This window comes from Dryas octopetala, chromosome 2 (assembly GCF_963921425.1).
Source record: "Dryas octopetala chromosome 2, drDryOcto1.1, whole genome shotgun sequence".
In the NCBI taxonomy this organism is placed as follows: domain Eukaryota; kingdom Viridiplantae; phylum Streptophyta; class Magnoliopsida; order Rosales; family Rosaceae; genus Dryas; species Dryas octopetala.
The window spans coordinates 247,613-267,950 of record NC_141367.1 but is presented as its reverse complement, the minus strand read 5'-3'; the positions used below and the strand labels follow the sequence as shown (position 1 = coordinate 267,950).

General features: G+C 37.0%; 1 protein-coding gene across 1 annotated transcript; it reads right to left on the bottom strand.

Annotated features, from left to right (window-relative positions):
• Positions 1 to 7,050: 7,050 nt before the first annotated feature.
• LOC147292294 (chaperone binding / ATPase activator) lies at positions 7,051 to 9,930 on the bottom strand. The gene is made up of 6 exons (XM_086233354.1): positions 9,619 to 9,930; positions 9,407 to 9,460; positions 9,233 to 9,313; positions 8,542 to 8,611; positions 8,381 to 8,469; positions 7,051 to 7,481 (listed from the first exon to the last, which is right to left on the bottom strand). Exons 1-6 carry the CDS (start codon positions 9,823 to 9,825, stop codon positions 7,347 to 7,349), a joined length of 636 nt encoding a protein of 211 aa, XP_086089480.1. The 5' UTR covers positions 9,826 to 9,930; the 3' UTR covers positions 7,051 to 7,346.
• Between the last annotated feature and the right edge of the window lie 10,408 nt (positions 9,931 to 20,338).

Genomic DNA, 20,338 nt, shown 5'->3' with positions numbered 1-20,338 from the left:
TCTTTTTATATAATACATTTCTATAATTTATATAAAACATGTAATTTATAAATTATAAGTTTTTTAATTTATATAATACATTTCTATATAAAAACTAATTAAAAATACCCTAAACCCTAATATTATACCACATCCTAAACCTTAGGGTATATAGGGTATAACATATAGTGATATACCATATTCTAATATTATACCATATTATACCATATCCTAAACATTTTTATAGTTATATAATTATATACCAACTATGAAAGTATGAATTATACTCTTAGGGTATAGGATATAAGGTATATGATTTAAAATTTTTAAAACACACAATAGGGTTTAGGGTATGGGATATAGAATATAGGGTTTAGAATTTAGTATATAGTTATATAGTATATAGTCATATATGATATATTTATGGTTCAATTGAAATAATTATGTTAATTATATTATATAAATTAAAAGACATATAAATTATTAATCATAGGGTTTAGGGTATAGAAAGGGTTTAGGGTTTATAAATTTATATATGTTTTATAAATTATAAAAATGTATATAAATGTATTATAGAAAGGTATTTTAGGGTATAGAAAATTAGAAATGCATAAAATTATATTATTTTAAATTAAATGTTATATATACTCGGTCCGGTTCGGTAAACCGACGGTTCTAGGATCTGAGAACCGGAACCAGAATCGAACATGCTAGTTTGGTTGGCAAACCAATATTCCGGTACGGTTCTTCTCTGGTACGGTTATTCTCGAGATCGGTTGGGACGGTTTCGGGTTCGATCTCGATTTTTCGGTCAAATCGACCCAGCCCTAATTTGCACCACCATCTTGATGAAGGACTAAAGTTTAAATATCTCATAGTGGAAGATCTTTATGAGCTTTGGGTGCACCTGCGATTACAAGATTTCAAGACAATCAGTGAATACAACTCAGTATTGTTTAAGATTGTCTCTTTATTGAAATTATGTGGAGTTAAAAATACTGAAGATGATTTCCTTGAAAAAACTTTTTCAACTTTTCATGCCTCCAATGTGCGCCTACAACAACAGTATCAAGAGCGCAAGTTTAAAAAATATTCTGAATTGATTTTGTGCCTTTTGGTGGCTGAACAAATTAATGAGCTTTTAATGATGAATCATGAATCTCACCCAACTGGATCTGCACCATTGTCCGAAGCAAATGTAACTACATACCATGATTATGATCGCGGTTTTAGTCATATACAAGGACGAGGAAGTGGGTCTGGGTGTGATTATGATAATAATCAACATTGGGGTGGTTTTAATAAGTTTTTGGGTCCAAGAAACTCCCAAAACTCATAGCACCACCAAAAGTGGGAGAATCCAAACAAGACAAAGGAAAAGATATATTGGAAGAACCTCCCAAAAATGAAGGAAAATATTTGTTATAAATGCGGTGCGAGTGGGCATTGGGCACATGCTTGTCACACACCTAGACATTTAGTGGATCTATACCAAGCATCTTTGAAGGAAGAAGAGATCATTGTTGAGACAAATTATTTTGAGAAACCTGACTCAGTTGACACAACTTCTCCTGATATTTGAAAAATATTGTAGATTATGTTTGGAAACAATTGCTTTTAATAAGTGATGAGCTTCTCTCAATTAGATTTGTAATTTCTTTTAATCTTATGTCATGTTTTAGTTCAAATATTGTTAAGACTATTTTATTAAATTAAATCAATATTACTTATGCATTTTATTTTATATTATATGGTCGTTTCCTTTAATTACTCTACATTTACTTTATATTATGTCATCTTGTTGTGTTGAAAATTACAATGTCTGCTTATATATTTTCCTTAGATGATGTCTTAGATCCTCTGATGAGTGATATTTTACCATGCATATTGTGAATTATAGATGAGACTAATTTTCCGCCGTTATGGAGAGAAAATACCGTTATAAAGGAACAATGTGAAATATCATGGAATATATCCACCATTGTCTAATCCATCGGCTAACACGCCTAGAATAATTGATGACCAATTTGACAATCTAATGTGGCAAAAAATTATTTATTCGTTACATGCCTACAGCGTGACAAATCTATAGGCTCAAAAGTTTTGGTCGCCAAAAGCAAACACTATATGGCAAAGTCCATACAAGCCCAATCAAAGATAATGATCCACATTCTCTTCAATGTTCTTCCAAAAGAGATGATAGCCCTTGTAGAGGCTAGGGTACCCGACAACAATGAAATATTTATGCATGCACAAGAGAATTGTGGGATCACAAATTAATGATCATCAATTATGTACGTATTTTGATTTATTGTAGCTACTAAACTCATCAAGGACTATGATGATATCATACCACATTTTATTATTGATGTCGAGAAATTCATTATTGGTCAAAGCTAGAAACAAGCAATTATATTAGAACTAAATACTAATGAAAACGTGGAGAAATTGAGCCTATATTTTAAACCCCAAAACAAAAGCAAAGACTTTGAACCTCAAAGGTTACAAATGGGTGTTTGTAATAAAGCGAAACTAAATCGCTAAGTATGTGTTTACCCCCTGTTTTGGTTTTGGGCCGAGATCATGGCCAAGCCCATGATACTGTTAGTGAAGCCCAATTGAGTCCGTGTCTTTATGTAAGCAAGCCTACTCGAAGTCAAAGCCCAGGCCCATGGCGATTTTCAAAAGTGAGGGCCCATGCCACCGAGATTCATGCTGAAGAAAGGTTTCCTTTTTGCCGAGAGTCCTTGGTGAGATAAGAGTCCTAAATCAGATAAGGCAAGAATTAAATGCCTTGGGTGCAAAGAAAGGGAAGATTAAGAAGGAATGAGAGTTCGAAATCAACAAGGAAAGGGTTTGTTAAACCCTAGGGGTTGATCACTATATAAACAAGTCTTTACAAGAAGAAATCTTTCTCAACACATCTCACAAAAATCAAGCACAAGCTTTTCAACATCTCAAGTTCCCGATTTTTCATAGATTTCAATTCTTTAGTTTCTTTGTTTCTCAAGACCTAGTTTTTTGTTTTTGGCTCTGCTAAGATCTTCTCTTAGTATTGATTTCTTTGTTGTTATTTTCCTTCCGTTGTTATTTTTCTCTATGATATTTGTCATATGAACCCGTATTATTATGCAATTTAGAGATAATCAAATCAAATCATTCATACTTTCTTCATCAAGATCCATTATTTTGCAATTAATCCCTTTACACAAGCCACAATTTTATGCACTTACAAATTCGAGCATCAGTCATTGAAACCAATAACTAAAGTCCTTGAGGATCAAGGTGCTAAGAACCTAGGCGAGTTTCTTGTTCCTTTCTCGCCAAGCAATTGTTTGACTAGGAGTTAGGATTTCGGCGCAATACATCAATTTATTAAATTTCAAGCATTACAACATTCTGCCAAACGGTCTCTCGGCCAAAAAGCAATGGCACGCTCGCATAAACATTTAAAGGACTTCCAGTGTTCTTATTCGAAATCTCAGCAATCTCTGCCGTAATTTTTTAGGGTAACAATATGGAACAAGTATGAGATATGAGATTTAGATATTCTCTTGTTATAGATGTAGCCACAAACATGTTTACTGCATAAGTGGGTTTACATACTATACTTTAAACATATTCTCAAGCAATATACTATGTGCCAAAACGAATTGTTTAAAGAGAAACCTTGAAAGATTCAAATATCATGAAACATCAAAGTATGCACTCGACTTACTACCATAAATATGGTCTAAATTGCCTTAGTGAGTACTTCAATAAATAAACTCGAATTCAATGTCGTTGCAACATACTAAAATTATTGAATAAGTTTGAAAAGCCTATGAAATTGTTCTCGAATTATATGGGGACCAACATGAATGATTGGCTATGCCATGTAGTTTTTCACTGCTCTTATCTTCTTAAATATATATGTCCTTTATATTGTTGTTACTTTGAGAACATAGGGAATTATTTTTTAAGAATTGTTTCTAACTGTTTCATGAAATGAAATGAAATGTTTTATGAAATGAGAGCAGTTTTGCTCACCCCCTTTAACTAAGGAGTATGCTCACCTTCTATCTAAAATACTGATATGTGTTTAAAAAGCTAACTATGAGTTAACTCATAAATATTTTATTATTTATTGTTCTTTTTTTCTTTTTTTTTCCCCAAAATTCATATGTTCCCCATTTCTCTTTTTTTTTTTTTTTCCCTTCTTCTCCTTTCTCTTCATAACAATAATAATTTATCTGATTTTTGTTTTTTTGTTTTCTTTACTATAAACAATGACTTCCACCATTTAAAATCTATTACTGGGTTGAAGACTTTTTTGGTCCAAAAGGGGTTAAGGCTGAGGTTGCCTTGGGATTTTGTAGCATCCCTTGCTCTTTTTTGACGTGTGGTGGTCTTCTTGCTGGCAAGAAACAATCTTTCTCTCAATTTTCTGATCCGGGTCTTTTCTTATCTATATCTAGCTTGTAGCTAGATTTTTCCATTTGGGTTTTTTGTTTTCCTATTGATTTGTCTTTCTCTACTTTCTCTCTTTGCTGGTGGAGATATTTTGGTTAATTTTCTTCTTGGGATGGTTGGCTTCTAGATGTTCTGGGTTAACTCATGGTTGCAGGTGTTCAGCTGGGCTCGGGATAGGGGAGAGAGAGAGAGAGAGAGAGAGAGAGAGAGAGAGAGAGAGAGAGAGAGAGAGAGAGAGAGAGAGAGAGAGAGAGAGAGAGAGAGAGAGAGAGAGAAGCACGGGGAATGGAGAGAAAGGAGAATAAGAAAAAAAAAACAGAGAAAGGGGGAACCAGGTTTTTGGGGAAAAAAAAAAGAAAATAAAATATTTATGGGTTAACTCATATTAGCTTTTTAAACACATGACAGTATTTTAGATGAGAGGTGAGCATATACCTTAGTTAAAAGGAGTGATCAAAACTGCTCTCTTTATGAAATATAGGCTAGATTCTTCTTGGAAGACAAATGGATGACAACAAGCAAATATCTTCAACTAATGATCTTGAAGCAATTTTCATTCAAGCGTGTTTTGCCAAAGTCTACTCAACATATGATGGCATATAATCAAGAAACTATTAAAGTTAGAGTGTGCTATTATCAGAGGAACATCCAACAATGTTCCACATTGGACATATGCGCATTGTAGAGTTAATTACACTTACACCCCTGAAGTTTATCGTCTTTTCACATATACTCCTGGGGTTTCAAAAATTACACATACACCTCCTGAGGTTTCAAAACTATTGCATATAACCCCCTACAAGAGAAAAAAATAAATAAACAAAAAAGAAAATATTTGTATTGAGGTTGGACCTTACATCTTGAGTAATTTTATTAGGCCATTTCACGCCTTAGCATGTTTTTTTGCATAATTTCTCATCATTTTTCAACTCATATAGGGGGTTATATGTAACAGTTTTGAACCTCAGGGGGTGTATGTGTAATTATTGAAACCCCAGGGGGTATATGTAAAAAAACGATAAACCTCAAGGGGTGTAAGTGTAATTAACTCACGCATTGTACTCTTTTTATTTCAACTAAGTTTTCGTTCTACTTGGTTTTTCCTGGCAAGGTTTTAACTAGGCAATATTGAGCACGTCTAACACTATATCAATAACCATGAAGAAGGGTCTACTCTTTTTCCTTTGCTTAGGTTGTTCCCACTAGGTTTTCCAAGTAAGATTTTAATAAGGCAACTGACATTGATTAGTAAACATCCAAGGAAGACTGTTGTAGATATTCTGAATTTATGTGGCTGTTCACATTAGTATTATCATTTATCTCATGTTTTTATCTAGAGTTATATTGTATGGATAATAAAAAAGAGTTATATTTGACATAAAATAGGAGACCTTGGAAGCCTATCCTAAGTCATCCTTGAAGCTTATAAATAAAGCATCTATGAGAAGGGAAAACATACCTTCAATTCTTGAAACACATTCTTTCTCTATTCTTTATTTTCATAACATATACGAATTTTCTCTCATAATTTTATTTTCTTATGTCATTGTAGTATATAAAAACAAAACAAAAATGTGGTTGAAGTTAATATGAGAATTGTGAATTGAGAAAAATTGATGAGTTGTATAATATTGTTATTTTTCAAATCATAGTTATAAAGTGTATGTGTAACAATATTGAAACCTCAGAAGGTGTATGCGTAATTTTTGAAACTCTAGGGAGTATATGTGAAAAGACGATAAACCTCAAGGGGTGTAAATGTAAATAACTCTTATAAAGTGATGTGATATAAAACTAAAAAATAAATCTCATATGCCTAAACCAACTAATCCAATCTAATTTGGTTGGTTTCAATGATATCAAAAGATTGCATTAGATCTCAAAATTCCAAACCATTTGAATCAGATGATGAACTTCTCCTTGAAAATCTACTCTAGCCCAACTTGATGGTTTTGTTAGTGTTAGCCAAGGCTGGTATTTTTGAACAGTAAACCGACGAAACCAACTGTGCCGACCGACTTCAGCCTGTCAATTTTTGTGGTTTTCGGTGGAAGCTCAATTGCCGATCAAATTTCCTACTGACCGACCTCAGTCGGTGTCAAGCCGGTTCTAGTTTCTAGCACTGCCATTCTGACCGAACCAACCAACAACATCTTCTCTGTGTCTTTGTCTACATCTATCTCTCTCTCATCCCTGCATCTCTCTCAAACCTCTATGTGAGGTCTCATCTCTTCAAACCTCTCTATCTCTGCATCTCTCTCTCACTCTAAGGTCTCTCTCGCCGAGCACCACCACCTGAGACATTCCTAGCCCACTGCGATCTCCACCCCTTCAGACCTCCCCCACCACCACCACCACCCGATCGAGATACCTGTCCAGACCTCTACCTCCCTCTAGTCTGAATGGCCAATACCGACTCCGACTTTCACCGACCAATACCAATCGCCTCCGACAGTTGAAAACCAACCACCCTCAAAACAGTATCGAATGATATTTTGGTATTCCGATAAGGCTCTATCGATTGGATGGTTGAGAGCTGTCGGATCGGTTTGATACCAACCCTAGTGTTAGCCCTTGTAACAATTTCTATAGACTACAAAGCAGTTCATTGATGAGATCATATAATGTACGATCACCACAAATCCACATATTAAAATTAAATCACATAACGCATAGGTCATCACAATTCATGCTACTCGATGTGGAATGCACACATTGTGAGTCCACATGTCTCAAATCTCAACAGTATTAGAGGTTCTAAACCTGAATGGAAAAGCTTTGCCCCCACCCCCAACTCTCCATTACATGTATTGGAAAGGGTAAGTGCCAATTGAATAATAAATAGAATTACAGTCCACAAAATGTAATAAGAACCTTGGTTTCAGTCCTTAGACAGAACTGAAGCTGCCCCAGTTTTATCTGTCTTTGAGTTCCTGTTCAAATTGAAGCAATTTCTCACGAACAGGCTGCAAAAATAGCTTCAGATCTTGGCTAACTCGTAACTTATCCTGATGCAGAAGGTCCTTCTCTTCACTCAACTTCACTTCCATCTACATATTTTACAATTAACCAAAATAAAAAAGGATTTCAAATTGTCAGCTACTGATGTATTGGCGAATTTAATGGCTGGAAAAACACAAGCCACCACCACATCATATGACATTACAAGCTAATGATAAGTGAATGAGTAAGAATAGAGGTCTCGTTACTTGATTTATCCACGGTATATTCTAGTTGACTGCAGCTATAGTTTGCATGTTCATGACTAAGAACAGGCCAACTAAACCCTAGATAAAGTGTCATCTCAAAGAACCTTTCAGATTCCACTTATGCAAGAAGAGGAGTTTGGAATATTAGTCGGAATATTAGTTTTCATGACTTGTCTAATTTTTTCAAATTCCAGCATAACTGTCCACCAACTACAAATTGAGATAACTTCATCCCAAGACCTACTCTCTACCTAAAAATCTTCAACACAAAGAAAACCATCATAGGATCCAAGGCCACAAATTGGGCTAATCCAACAGCTGAAATTGGGACTTTCATTTGTTTTGGTGATGTGATTTGAAAAGGAAAGGAGGGGAAATTTAATTAATGACAATAAAATGTACCAACATGCAGCTGGGAGATAATTAGACACTATCATTGGTTTTAGCTTTTTTACACCATTATCCATGAGCAGCCATTTCTTTCCAAGTCTGCAGCACCTAACATCTAGAGTTCTAGACTAGAAAAGCCATATTTCATATGTAAAGTCCTTCACCAGTCAAAAAACTGTGGCGAAAGTATATCTTTTGCCCTTCAAAAACATTTTTTGAAACCATCCACACATCATTGCATGCTGAGATCTACAAGGTATATCTAAACACTATTAAAGAAAAACCATCACCATTATCCATCATTTTTCCTCATTTACTTCTTTGTAGCTTGAAAGAGGATAATCGGATACCTGCAAGTCATCTAGCTCACCAAATGAGAACTCTGGTATGTCTATGTGGCCCTTGACCATCTTTTTCTCCTCTCCAATAATCCACTCCCCTGATTTCATGAAAATACAGATTAAATGTATATAAAGACGAAAAGTAACAGTTCAAGAATGTAGAAAATTACCTTTGACTTTCAACGTTAGTTCATAGGTGTAGCCAACACGTTTCATGTTTCGCACCGTCACCAAGAATGCCTGGTCACTCAATAAATATCAACTCATTAGGAATGAGGCTATTGTCGTATCCCCAGAATTAACAGTATAGTAATCTCTAGTCACAACTGAAAACAACATAAATAATGACTGATGAAATATAGCTAACATTTGGGCTTTGCTCACTATGAAACCAGCATTCCCTAGTTCTAGGAGGATGTTATTTGAAAAGGCAAGGCCGAGTTTAATAGTTTAGACAAAAATCATAACTTTTTGCATGAGTTACAGTTACAGTTGATTTCATTTGCTGTTTTTCCAGTGTTTGCATTATAGTGTTTAGTCTCTAGGATGTAGGGCCTTCATTTCTCAAGCCAAAATCCAAAGGCTTAAACCTTTATACTGGTCCAGTGGTATTTATCTTCCACAATAATGGAAGAGGTAGTCCTCAGTTCGAATCCATCTTCTCCAGGTAAAAGAAGGCCTTAAACCTTTATAAACCTTAAAATTTTATGGACTTCATGGTCACAACTGTGACTGTCGATGTACTGAAAAAAAAGATTCTCACTTGAAAAAAAAAAAAAAAACAAAACAAAAAAATCTCACTTGGTATATAATCTAAAGTTCCATAAAAGAAAATTAGCCGATAAAAAATTTATAACTCACATCGCCTACACATTTGGAGACATCTGATATTTCTGCTCTGCCACCTGAGAACTCCATGGAACCCATTGATACAAGCAACTCCTGCAATAACGAAAGAGCGGATTCTGCAGTAGATATTTAATAGTAAGGAAAGACAATGCTTATAATTTTGCAATTGTAACAGAACAAACCTACCTTTATTCTAACCGTGGCCCATTTATTAAGATTCTTCTCCTCCCAAGTTCCAGCCTAGAAAAAACGAATCGACCCAATCAATCATAGGACATATTTACAAGAATGAATAGAGTTATAAACAGATTGAATTGAATTGAATCTAGCTAGCATTGAAATTATTAATACATCCAATTCCAATTCCAGAGAAAGAGAAGAAGAAAGAGAGAAAATACCCGATTCCAGAGAGAACCGAGAGTGGCAGGCTGGGATTGGTCGGAGAGAATGTCGTTGGGTGAAAGCTTCCGAGGAACTGGGGGAGGCACCGCATCCTCCGTGACTTGCCTCACCCAATACGTGTACGACGTTCCCTGCTGCTCCTGTTCTTTCTCATTCTCCGACGACGACGACAAGGGAGTTAGCGTTGCTCCTCCGCCCTCCATTATTATTTTTATTTCCAAATCAAGTCAATTCAGATTTCAGAGGTAGAGGTAGGAGCCGAGCGGCGGCCGACCACAACGGGAAGTTGGGGTTAAACACTAGTCGGATGTTTTTATAGACGTTACTTGACCACTTCACCTTTCACATAACCTTTTTGTTAAAATTTTGTCCAAAAATTAATGACATCATCATCAAAATATTTTTAAATGACAAATTTAACTTTATAGTTATTTATATGCGCACTTTTTAAAGTTTATTATGTTTTCACAACCCCTAGGGTTCTAGAAGTTTAACTCAATTACAAAAAAACTCCTAAAGTTTCAACACATTTTCACATAACCCTTTAATCACAAATGAGCATGACAAAAATGGTTGTCATGGTAAAGTACCAAAATAAAATACATACTATTTAGCTAATATAATGCATCTTTCTTGTATGTGGAAAAAAGATACCGCTTTTGAAATTTTAGAATATTGCTAAATTTTATTTTTCTTGTATGAAAATATTGCTAAAACCAATTAAGGATTTTTTTTAGGATTAAATATAAAATTGGTTCACAAACTTTGTCTACTTTTTCAATGTAGTCCACAAATTTTCAAACGTGATATTTTTACCCACGAACTTTACATGTTGTACCAAATTAGTACAAACCATTAACTCCATCCAAAAAGTTAACGAAAGTGGTCATATGCACAATATGTGACCATTTCTTCAGGGTCATTTCAGTTAATTCATGTGCCCTTTAAATTAAAAAACAAAAATAATGTTTCTATTCATATCCTTGATTTCTAATTTATCCCCCAAATTTAAATTTAAATGAAACAAACAAATTAAAAAGAAAAGAAAAAACAACATAACAGTAGCAACCCCAACCCAACAACCCCACCCTCCCTCCCTTCTCCCTCCACCCACAGCTGGCAGCAACCCCATTGTTGGCGGTCCCTTACCCCGACCACCCCTTCCCCCTCCCCTCCCCTACCCTACCCATCCCATTCCCATATCAGCCTCCTCTTTGTCTTTTTATTTTTTTATTTTTTATCTCTCTGATTTGGGCTTGGTTTGTTTACAGAATTTCATATTTGGGGTTGCTTTTTTTCATTATTTGGGGTGGAGAAGAAGAGATTTAGGGTTGGTTTTTTGCAGATTTGGGTGAAAAAGAGATCTGGAGAAGTTGTAGATTTGGGGGTTGGTATTTGCAGAAGAAGAAGAAGACAGAGCGCTTAGGGGCTCTGTCCGATATATGGGAAGAGAGAAAGAGAAGGAGAAAGGAAAGAGAAATAATGAGAAGGAAAAAGAGAGGGAGAGAAGAGGTGTGCCGCTGGTGGGGAGGTTTTGCCAGAGAAGGAGATGGCTGGCAGTGGGGGTTTGGTGGCTGTGGTGGGGCTACTATGTCTCTTTCCTCTTTTTGTTTTTTTTCAATTTTTTTTTTTGCTTTATTTATTTTCATTTAATGACAATTTTTTGTTTTAGAAAATCATTTAATGACAAATTTTAAGTACATATAAAATTTTCGAAAATTTATAGGTCAAAGGGCACATCCAAGGAGTGAAATTTCGAAAATTTCGCCGAAATTTCGAAAATTTCGCCGAAATTTCGAAATTTTCGTTTTTATGGGATCTCGAATTTTATCATATATCCCTTAATTTTCGATAATATTTCGGTGAAATTTCGTGACTATTGATACAGTGATACCTCACTGATTGACTCCTCACTCAATCACTCTCAGCCTCATTTTCATTCACAGACTTAGATCTCTCTCCCTTCTCTCTGTCTTCTCCCTTGCGCAAAAGATTTCTATCTCTTCTTTAGTTTTCTCTCCTTTCTCTCTCTCTTCTCTCTGTGTTCTCTGCCTGCGACAGCCCCTTGCCTCCTTCCTCGGCGTGACTCCCTGCAAAGTTTGTAACTTCCTCCCCAGCGAGACCCCCTGCAAGGTTTGTGAATTGTAAGTGCATGAGCTTGATTGAATATTGATGCCTAATATTGCGATTTGAATCTCTGAATCTCTGATCAAGAAATGAGTAGAATATTGGAAAGTCTATATATATATATATATGGCTCAAAGCCTCAGTCCCTCGACTCCCTCCGCTGATGGCTCCATATACATATATATTAATATATATGGTAATATAATAATATTAATTGATATAGACTAGTCAAATGGTAAAAGTTTGTGTTCTTTCATTTCTGTGTATGCCATGCTGCAGCAACTTAGCTTTTATTTGATATTGATTAGTTAATTAACTTAATTCTGTATGGATAATTTGATATAGATATTATTCTTATTAATCAATTATTTATTTATTTATACTAAATTTGAGGCTGTTGATGCAAGATTAGTATTTGCTAATATTGATGGAATCTGAAACATCTCCCATCTGATCATTTTTATCCACCAAGATCTGAGGCACTTCTCTCACAATCTCACTCTCTATTTTTCATTTTTGTTATTTGCTTATTTGTAAAAGCTTATAAAGTTATGAGATTAACTAGTTTACTTCTAATTTTGCTGCTAATTATGCTCATATTATTCTAGGTACCCAAATAAATTTGGGTTTAAATTTGAAAATAGTTATTGACTGTGATTGTGTATATTTGGAAATAGGTACCCAAATACTTATTGTGATTGTGTATTTGTGTATATTTGGGAAAGGACTACAATCGCAGGAAAAGAGGTAATGTGGGTATAATACCAGAAGAAGAGAATTCGTTATCCACCACTTTTGGTTCTATGGGGGCAGAAGATGATAATTACAATTATGGGCAAAACCCTCCAATAGTCTATCCATCATATCCCTTTTACTTAGGTGAGTCTGGCAGTAGCTCTTCAAATGAGTGTGGCTATGGGCAAATCTCACTACAAATACCACCTCCTGATCCATACGGTTGGCATGTTGGGAATTATATGCAAAGTTAAGCTGGAGATGTATCTTGGGGTGATTATTCTTCACAGTTCACTTACTCTGGACATGATGATACTGATGACAGCGAAAATTTTGAACCTGCTAGAAACTCTATGTGGTATTGAATACTTATTTAATTCATGATTTAATATTGTAATATAAATAAATTTGAGGTGTTATTTATATAATTATTAATTAGTAACCCATTTTTTTAACAGTATTTACCACCACCGCGCATTATATTCACCTTATATCATATAAAACCTACTATATAATTTGGTTTCTTCAATGTTTTTTATCAATGTATTAGATAATATGTTAAATAAGCATATGGTCAAGTTTCATTCAAAATTTCCGTCGTTTTTATCTAATTTTGTCGAAATCAAAATTTTCGCGAAAATTTCCTAGAAACCGAAATTTTACTCCTTGGGCACATCAATAGACAAATATGCCATTGAAAAAGTGGTCATGTGCAATGCACATGACTACTTCTGTTATCATTTTAGATGGAAGTTAATTTTTGTACTTAAGAGAAACAATAGGTAAAGTTTGTGGGTAGAAATGTCACGTTTTAAAATTTATGAACCAAAATTAGAAAGTAGGCAAAGTCCGTAGATTGTTTTTGTATTTAACCTTTCTTTTTATGTAATTCAATTATTTGTTAAATAATCAATTTATTTCATGTATAAAGAATTATTGTCGAAAAAAAAACTCATGAATTTGATTGTGATATTCTATAAAAATAATTCATATTTTCATAAATATATATATTAAGAGAAATAAATTGCAATATTTGAATTTCAACAACAAGAGGGGTGCTATAAAGCTAACTAGTTAGTAAGTTAATACGAAACTAACCATGTTTTTTGACCCACCACATAACTAATCTCATAATCCGAACTGTCCATTTTTTAGTTCATACTTCAAAGATTATCATTATAAAAAATCAACTACATTAGAAATCATTTAGTCATCTAATTGTGATCAAATAAATAGACGATCACTGTTTTCGATAAAAACATATAAATAATTGTTATTATAATCAAATGGCTAAATGATTTCCGATTTTGGAGATTTTTTATAGAGATGATCTTTGAAGTAAGGCCAAAAAAATGAATGGTTAGGATTTTGAGATTACATTGTACAGTGAGCCCAACATGGTGGTTAGCTTTGTATTAACTTGCTAACTAGTTAATTTTAGAGCATTATTGTCAACAACAATATCTTTTAATATGTGAAAAAGAAATATTACTATTGAGAAACATTATTTTAACTTCATAATTTTATTTTAGTATTTACAAGATTATGCCACTTATGTTTGTGATTAACGGGTAACATGAAAAAAGGCTAAATCATCGAAGAGGTTATATGAAAATATGATAAACCTCATGAGGGGTTAGTGTAAATGAACCCAAAGGTTCAATTTGTCATTTGGAGATATTTTTGGATGAAATTTTAACAGAAAGGGTTATGTGAAAATGATTTAAAACCTCAAGGGGGTCTCGCTGTAATTTTTGAAACCTCAACGGTGTATGTGAAAACACGAAAAACCTCAGGGGGCGTTTGTGTAATAAACCCGCACTAGCCTCCTTCCAATTTTCACTCGATCTATCAATAAAATTGTTTACACCCTAATTTGGTCTTGAGCCGGATTGCGACCAGGCCCAGGTTTTATGCAAGGTTTGAAAGCTCAAGCTAGCCCATGACAGGAGTCGGTGGAATTCTTTCCTAATGCAGTTGTGCTGAGAAATCCTTGGTGGATTAGGAGTTCCAAATCAGGTAGTTAGAAAGATGACTTTGGTGTGAAGAAAAGAAAAACAAGGAGTCTTAGCTCGAATTGAAGAAGGATTTCTTGAATACAAGGAAGGCTAACAACTATATAAAGAGGCATCAAGTATTCAGTAAGCTTTCTCTTAGCAATCAATGAACACAACAACCTACAACTTTTCAATCAATTCTTAGAATTCTCAAGATCACAAGCAATTCTTGTTCTTCAAGTTCTCAAGCTCTCAAGCCTTTGTCCTTGTTTTTAGCTCTACTAGTTTTCCTTAGTATTGATTTCTTTCAAGTTTCGACTCATAATTTCATGTTTGTTTATCATGAGATTTGTTATTAGAACTACCATTGTCACCCGTTTTCATAATAATCAGATTATTCACACATTTTTTATTAAAATTCATTATTTTGCCATTCATCTGATTACTCTAAACACTATTGTTCGCACTTACGAGTTCAAGAACATAGTCACTGAAACCTACAACTAAAGTCCTTGAGGATCAAGGCAGGAAGAACCTTGGCGAATTTTTGTTCCTTACTTGCCGTATAGTTGTTTTGAGAAGAAGTTAGATAGGTCTGGCACAAAACATTAAATACATTCGGTTCTACAAACGGCTCTCGGCCAAAAGCAGTGGCACGCTCGCAAACATATTTAAGGATCGATGTACTACAGTGTTCTTATCAGAAATCTCGATTATCTTTGCCGTGATTTTTTAGGGTAACAAAAATATAATAATTTTGTTTTCTTAGAAAAACAACAAGGCCGAACTCGGACCTTAGAGACCTTTCTCGAACCTTCCATCCTATCTCACTGTTTTTTTAGAAGAGAAAACTTGAGACTTATACAAAGCAAGCATACCTTTTCCCATTAGAAGAAGTAGATTCGAATTTGAAACTTTTTAACATCCTTAAAAACATATCACTATATTATTAGTGTTACTATTCTGACCCCTCCAAAATGCTTTAATTAGAAATGGGGAGACTAGTGAATAACACCTCTTTTTGCACATTATTCTTATCTCTTCCAATCCCCACAAAAATGGTTGGATTAGTGGGATTCCATTCCATCGTTCAATGTGGAGTGCATATGCAGCTTCGCTTCCCTCATAGAATTGTAGCTCTGATTTGAACAACCCTTATATCCTTCTGTTTGTTCCTTACATTCAACCCATGTTTTATACACCCTGACCCTTCTACCCTTGAACACAACTTATGCTTTGCTACCCTGTGTATTCATAATGTTCTTAGATCAAAACAGTTAATTGTGCTCAATTACCCTTAAGGGGAGATATCAAAGTGTTCACATATAGAAATGTCAGCCTTTCTCAAACACATATGGTCCAATTAATAATTCTCACTAGTTATACTGGCTACAACACCTTCAACTTGATGCGGTTGGGTTGGCTAGCTGTAGTGGATTCTATTTGCTGAGCCCTACTACTATCTGTGTGCGGCTATAATGGCTACAACGACATGTCTTGTGATGACCTAGATTTTAATTAAATTTTATTATTAAACTTATTTTCCTAATGATGATTTACTGTGATTTTTGTTGGGTAGCGATTTTTGCACTTCTGTTTTGTACACTTGCCCTACTCTCTTTTATTTTTCTTCATTTATTTACTCAATTATCAAGGCATAAAAATAAATGAAGGAGTGTAAACGTACAAAATTTGAGTGTTAAAATCGTCATCCTTTTTGTTTTGTATTTTAGTTATAATTATATTGGGCCACTGAGGTAAGTTTTATTTATTGATGATATTTAAGTTTATAAAATTCCTTATTTTAAATAGTACTTATATTTTTAGTAGATCTTGTTGTGGCTAGGGGTGGGTTTTTTTTACCGAAAAAACCGACAACCGAACCAATCGCTTTGGTTGTTTTTGGTGAAATCTCGGTTTCGGTTATATAACTGAATCGTTTCGACAAACTCGGCATCAGAAACAGTCTGTGATATTCCAAACCTTCGGTTTACCAAAACCAAAAACTGCTTCGATCTTCGTCTCTCTCACTCACTCACTCACTTTAACCCACTCCCCAAAAACACACAAGCAGAGCAGGCCTTGGTCTCCACCTCCAATGGCGTCTATGACCACCTTTTCGCGAAAACCCCAACCTCATCTCCCTTTTTGCCCAAAACCTTCAACTCTATCTCGGAAACGGTCTGTGATATTATCAACCGTCGGTTTACCGAAATCGAAAACTGCTCCGATCTTCGTATCACTCACTTTCACCCACTTTCCAAAAACATACAATCAGAGCAGGCCTTGATGTCCACCTCCAATGGCGTCCATGGCCACCATTTTTGCCAAAACCCCAAACCCATCTCCCATTTTTCCCAAAACCTTCAATAACCATTTCACTCCCGTCCTCAAACTTTCGCTCCCTCTAAGATCCAAACCTAGAACCTGCTACAACAACAGCTAAAAACTCAAAACAAGATTCAAAATAAAAGAAAGCAAGTTAGAGAGAGAGAGAGAGAGAGAGAGAGAGAGAGAGAGTAAAACCATCTGGTACTTTCTCTTTTGTGAGGGGAGCAAAACCACCTGCAACGACGACGATAGAGTTCCTCAAATCAGGTTTTTCAATTCCCTTTAAATCCAACTTAAATCAACTCAATTGTTTGTGGATAAATCCACATGGATTTAACAACCAATCACAGATCGACACGTGGCTGGTCAGATTCAACTTCAAGCTTTGACTTTTCAATGGTCAAATGGATCAAACTTGGACCTTCATGTCACCACATCAGCTCGGCACATTTTCATTGCCAGTTCGGATCGGCTCATCTCAGCGGATCCCCCACATCCGATCCGACCCGATTTGAGGATCTTCTAAGAAATTAAGTGTTCATCTTTTCATGGTCATCCCAGTTCGGTTTGGTTCGGCTCCTAGTGACCATCTTCTCAGACAACAGACTACCGTCGAGTGACGACTGTCACATTATACGTCGGGCCCGTCTGGACCAGTTCATCCATACCCGATCCGAACATGGATATGTTTCATACCTGCGTATACGATATCTATGATCAACTCGGCTCGGATCCCACCGTCATTCTAGAAGATTGGAGTCAGGATGAACTGCCTTACTCGAATATCTCTGACACAAACTCTCTGACAGATGGGACATCCCAGCTCACAACCATGACTATTAGGGCATCCCACTTGATCTTCCATCCTTGCATTGAATGCATCATTTAATGTAAAGGAGATGGGTAGCTGTGCATGCTACTATTCATGGCCGAACGCGTGGCCTCTTCTCAACCATTCACCCTCATGCAGGTAACTTACCCTTCACAACTTCCTTTGCCTATATAAGCTGATTTATGTGCACAAAAAGACATATATAACTTCACTCACCAAAAAGCCTATTAAAAATACACACAATCAGCTGAGAATAAACCAGAAGATCTTACCTTGTTCTTCCCTATTCTCCCAAGTTCATCATTTGTTCTTTCTGGTTTTTCCCAAACATCTTCAAATACACATCACTGACTTCATCATCGGAGCGTATTTGGCTGGTACCACACCGGTCATTCTCCTTGGATTTTGTGTTCGTGCAGGAAGATCTCGATTCAACATCCAACTCAACATTCGAAAAGGCTTCCAGTCAGCCAGATCATCTATTTTAAGTTGTTGCATCTTTCTTACGGAAATTTGCATCAACAGATTGGTGCCGTCTGTGGAAAGATCATCTTTAACCATTGTGCTCATCATCACGAGTGTTAAGCTCCTCCCTCGACAAATCATTATCGCAACCCCTACGCCATGACTACCATTTTTCGTGACAGCAGCTCTTCCTCAGAGGGATCCCAGGATAATCGACAACATGAGCCTGAGACGCCTGACAAAACGAGAAGAGCACATCTTGCTAAAGTAGCTAAGCCTAAAAGTACTTTGAAGATCAGGGCTGCTCACAAGTTCCTTAGGGAGAACCAGCGACACTTAGCCGCTGAGAATGCGCTTCTTAAGCAAAATAATGAGCTGCTTACCAAACAGGCAGAACAGGCTGAGGAGCTCGCACGCCATCGCGCTCAGCTCGACGTCAGTGGAAGATTGGGCTTCCGATCGAGACAAACCCAAACCGATCAGGAGGCTCATTCACCGTCTCGTTCTCGGCAAAACACTCAGACTGACGTAGATAACCATCCAGCTCTGCAGAGAACAGACTGCACCTTCCCGGGCTTCGAAGACATGTCCCCGGCCGAGCAACTCGAGTTCCTGAACGCCCACCGTCTCCTTCAGCAAGAGCAGGCAGCCTTCAGAAGACGCTCTCTCAAAACCTTTTGAGCAAGACCGATCCGAACCAATCACTGATTAGCGACCTCCGATCCGATCTAGATTGGGGACTGCTAATCCAATTGGGTCGATTGACCTTAGGGTCCCAGCCAGGAGCAGGCTCGGTCCTGTCACCGATCAAGTTGTTGAGGCCAGCCCAGACCTTTCCAAGTCGGGAACACATTCTGGAACACAATCCGCGGGAGATCGATTGGGACCTACCATGGTCATGTCTGACCGGCGTCCGGCAGACGAGAGGATCGCTCATCAACCGGTGTCGGAGAGACTCGGTGACCGAACAGAGTGCTCAGAAAAGACTGCACCCGAGCCAACCACACCTAACGTGGAAAACCTTGTCTGAACTTTGGTCCAAAACCAAATTCGGAGTGTCCATAATCGGCTCGGCCAGGTCGAGGTCTCCAGGGGGTACCTCAGCAGAAGTGATCCCGGGGAAGAACTCCCCCTCCCATATACCAGCAGGATCATGAATGCTGAGGTCTCTAGGGACACTAAACCCCCTAAGATGGATCAGTACGACGAGGCCAAGGACCCCTACGATCATCTCGACAGCTTCAGATACGCCATGGAAGCTCGTCAGGCATCTGAAGCCACTAAGTGCAGAATTTTCTCTTCAACCTTGAAGAGATCGGCACGGAGCTAGTTCTAAATCCTCAAGCCGAACTCTATCGATTCTTTCTCCGACCTTCGAAAGGCCTTCCTGACGAGATATCTGGTTGTATCCGAACGACTCTACAGCTTGAACGATATGTCGCTAATCAAGCAATAGGAAGGAGAAAGTCTCAAGACCTACCCGATCCGCTTCAACATAGAATACACGAAGTGCGACTATTGCGACGACCGATCAGCCAAGAATGCCCTTATGCAAGGTTTGCTCACTGGGGGACTTCGCTCCCATTTAATGAGAAACCCTCGGTCTACTTACGACGAGCTCTCTGCCGAAGCTACCAAGTGGGCGCGAGTAGAAGAATGAGATGCTCAGGTGGAGGCCCTAAAGTCCAAGCCGACCTTGGTCAAAAGGTAGGAAGGAGAGGTCGTGAGTCCTAAGCCTCAGGTCCAAACCAAAAAGGCCAGAACTGAGGAGCCACGTCAATTTCTGGGCAAGGGTCTAAGTATGTCCAATACACAGAATACACTCCTCTCAACGCCAGCTTGGAAACGATTTTTTCTAAAATCAAAGTTCAACTTCCAACTGCTAGGGAGATCAAAGGCCCGCCTCCAGATTAGATTAAGGAGGGCATCTTCTGTAAATATCATTCCAATCACGGTCACGTCACAAGTGACTGTTACGCTCTCCGTGACGGAATAGAAACTCTTGCCTGGGCGGGTAAGATCAATCAATTCCTGACCAGAGGTTCAAAAATATCGAAGACCGCTCTGAAGAGGCATACTAACACTATCGATGTTCGGTATGCCGCTATCGGATTGATCGGCGGGGGACCAACTTTTGTTGGGAATTCAAACCGAATCCAGAAAGAGTACGTCAAACAGGCAGCCCATGCTCACGAATCTCTGTCAATCCAAGCAGGTCAGCCTAGCACT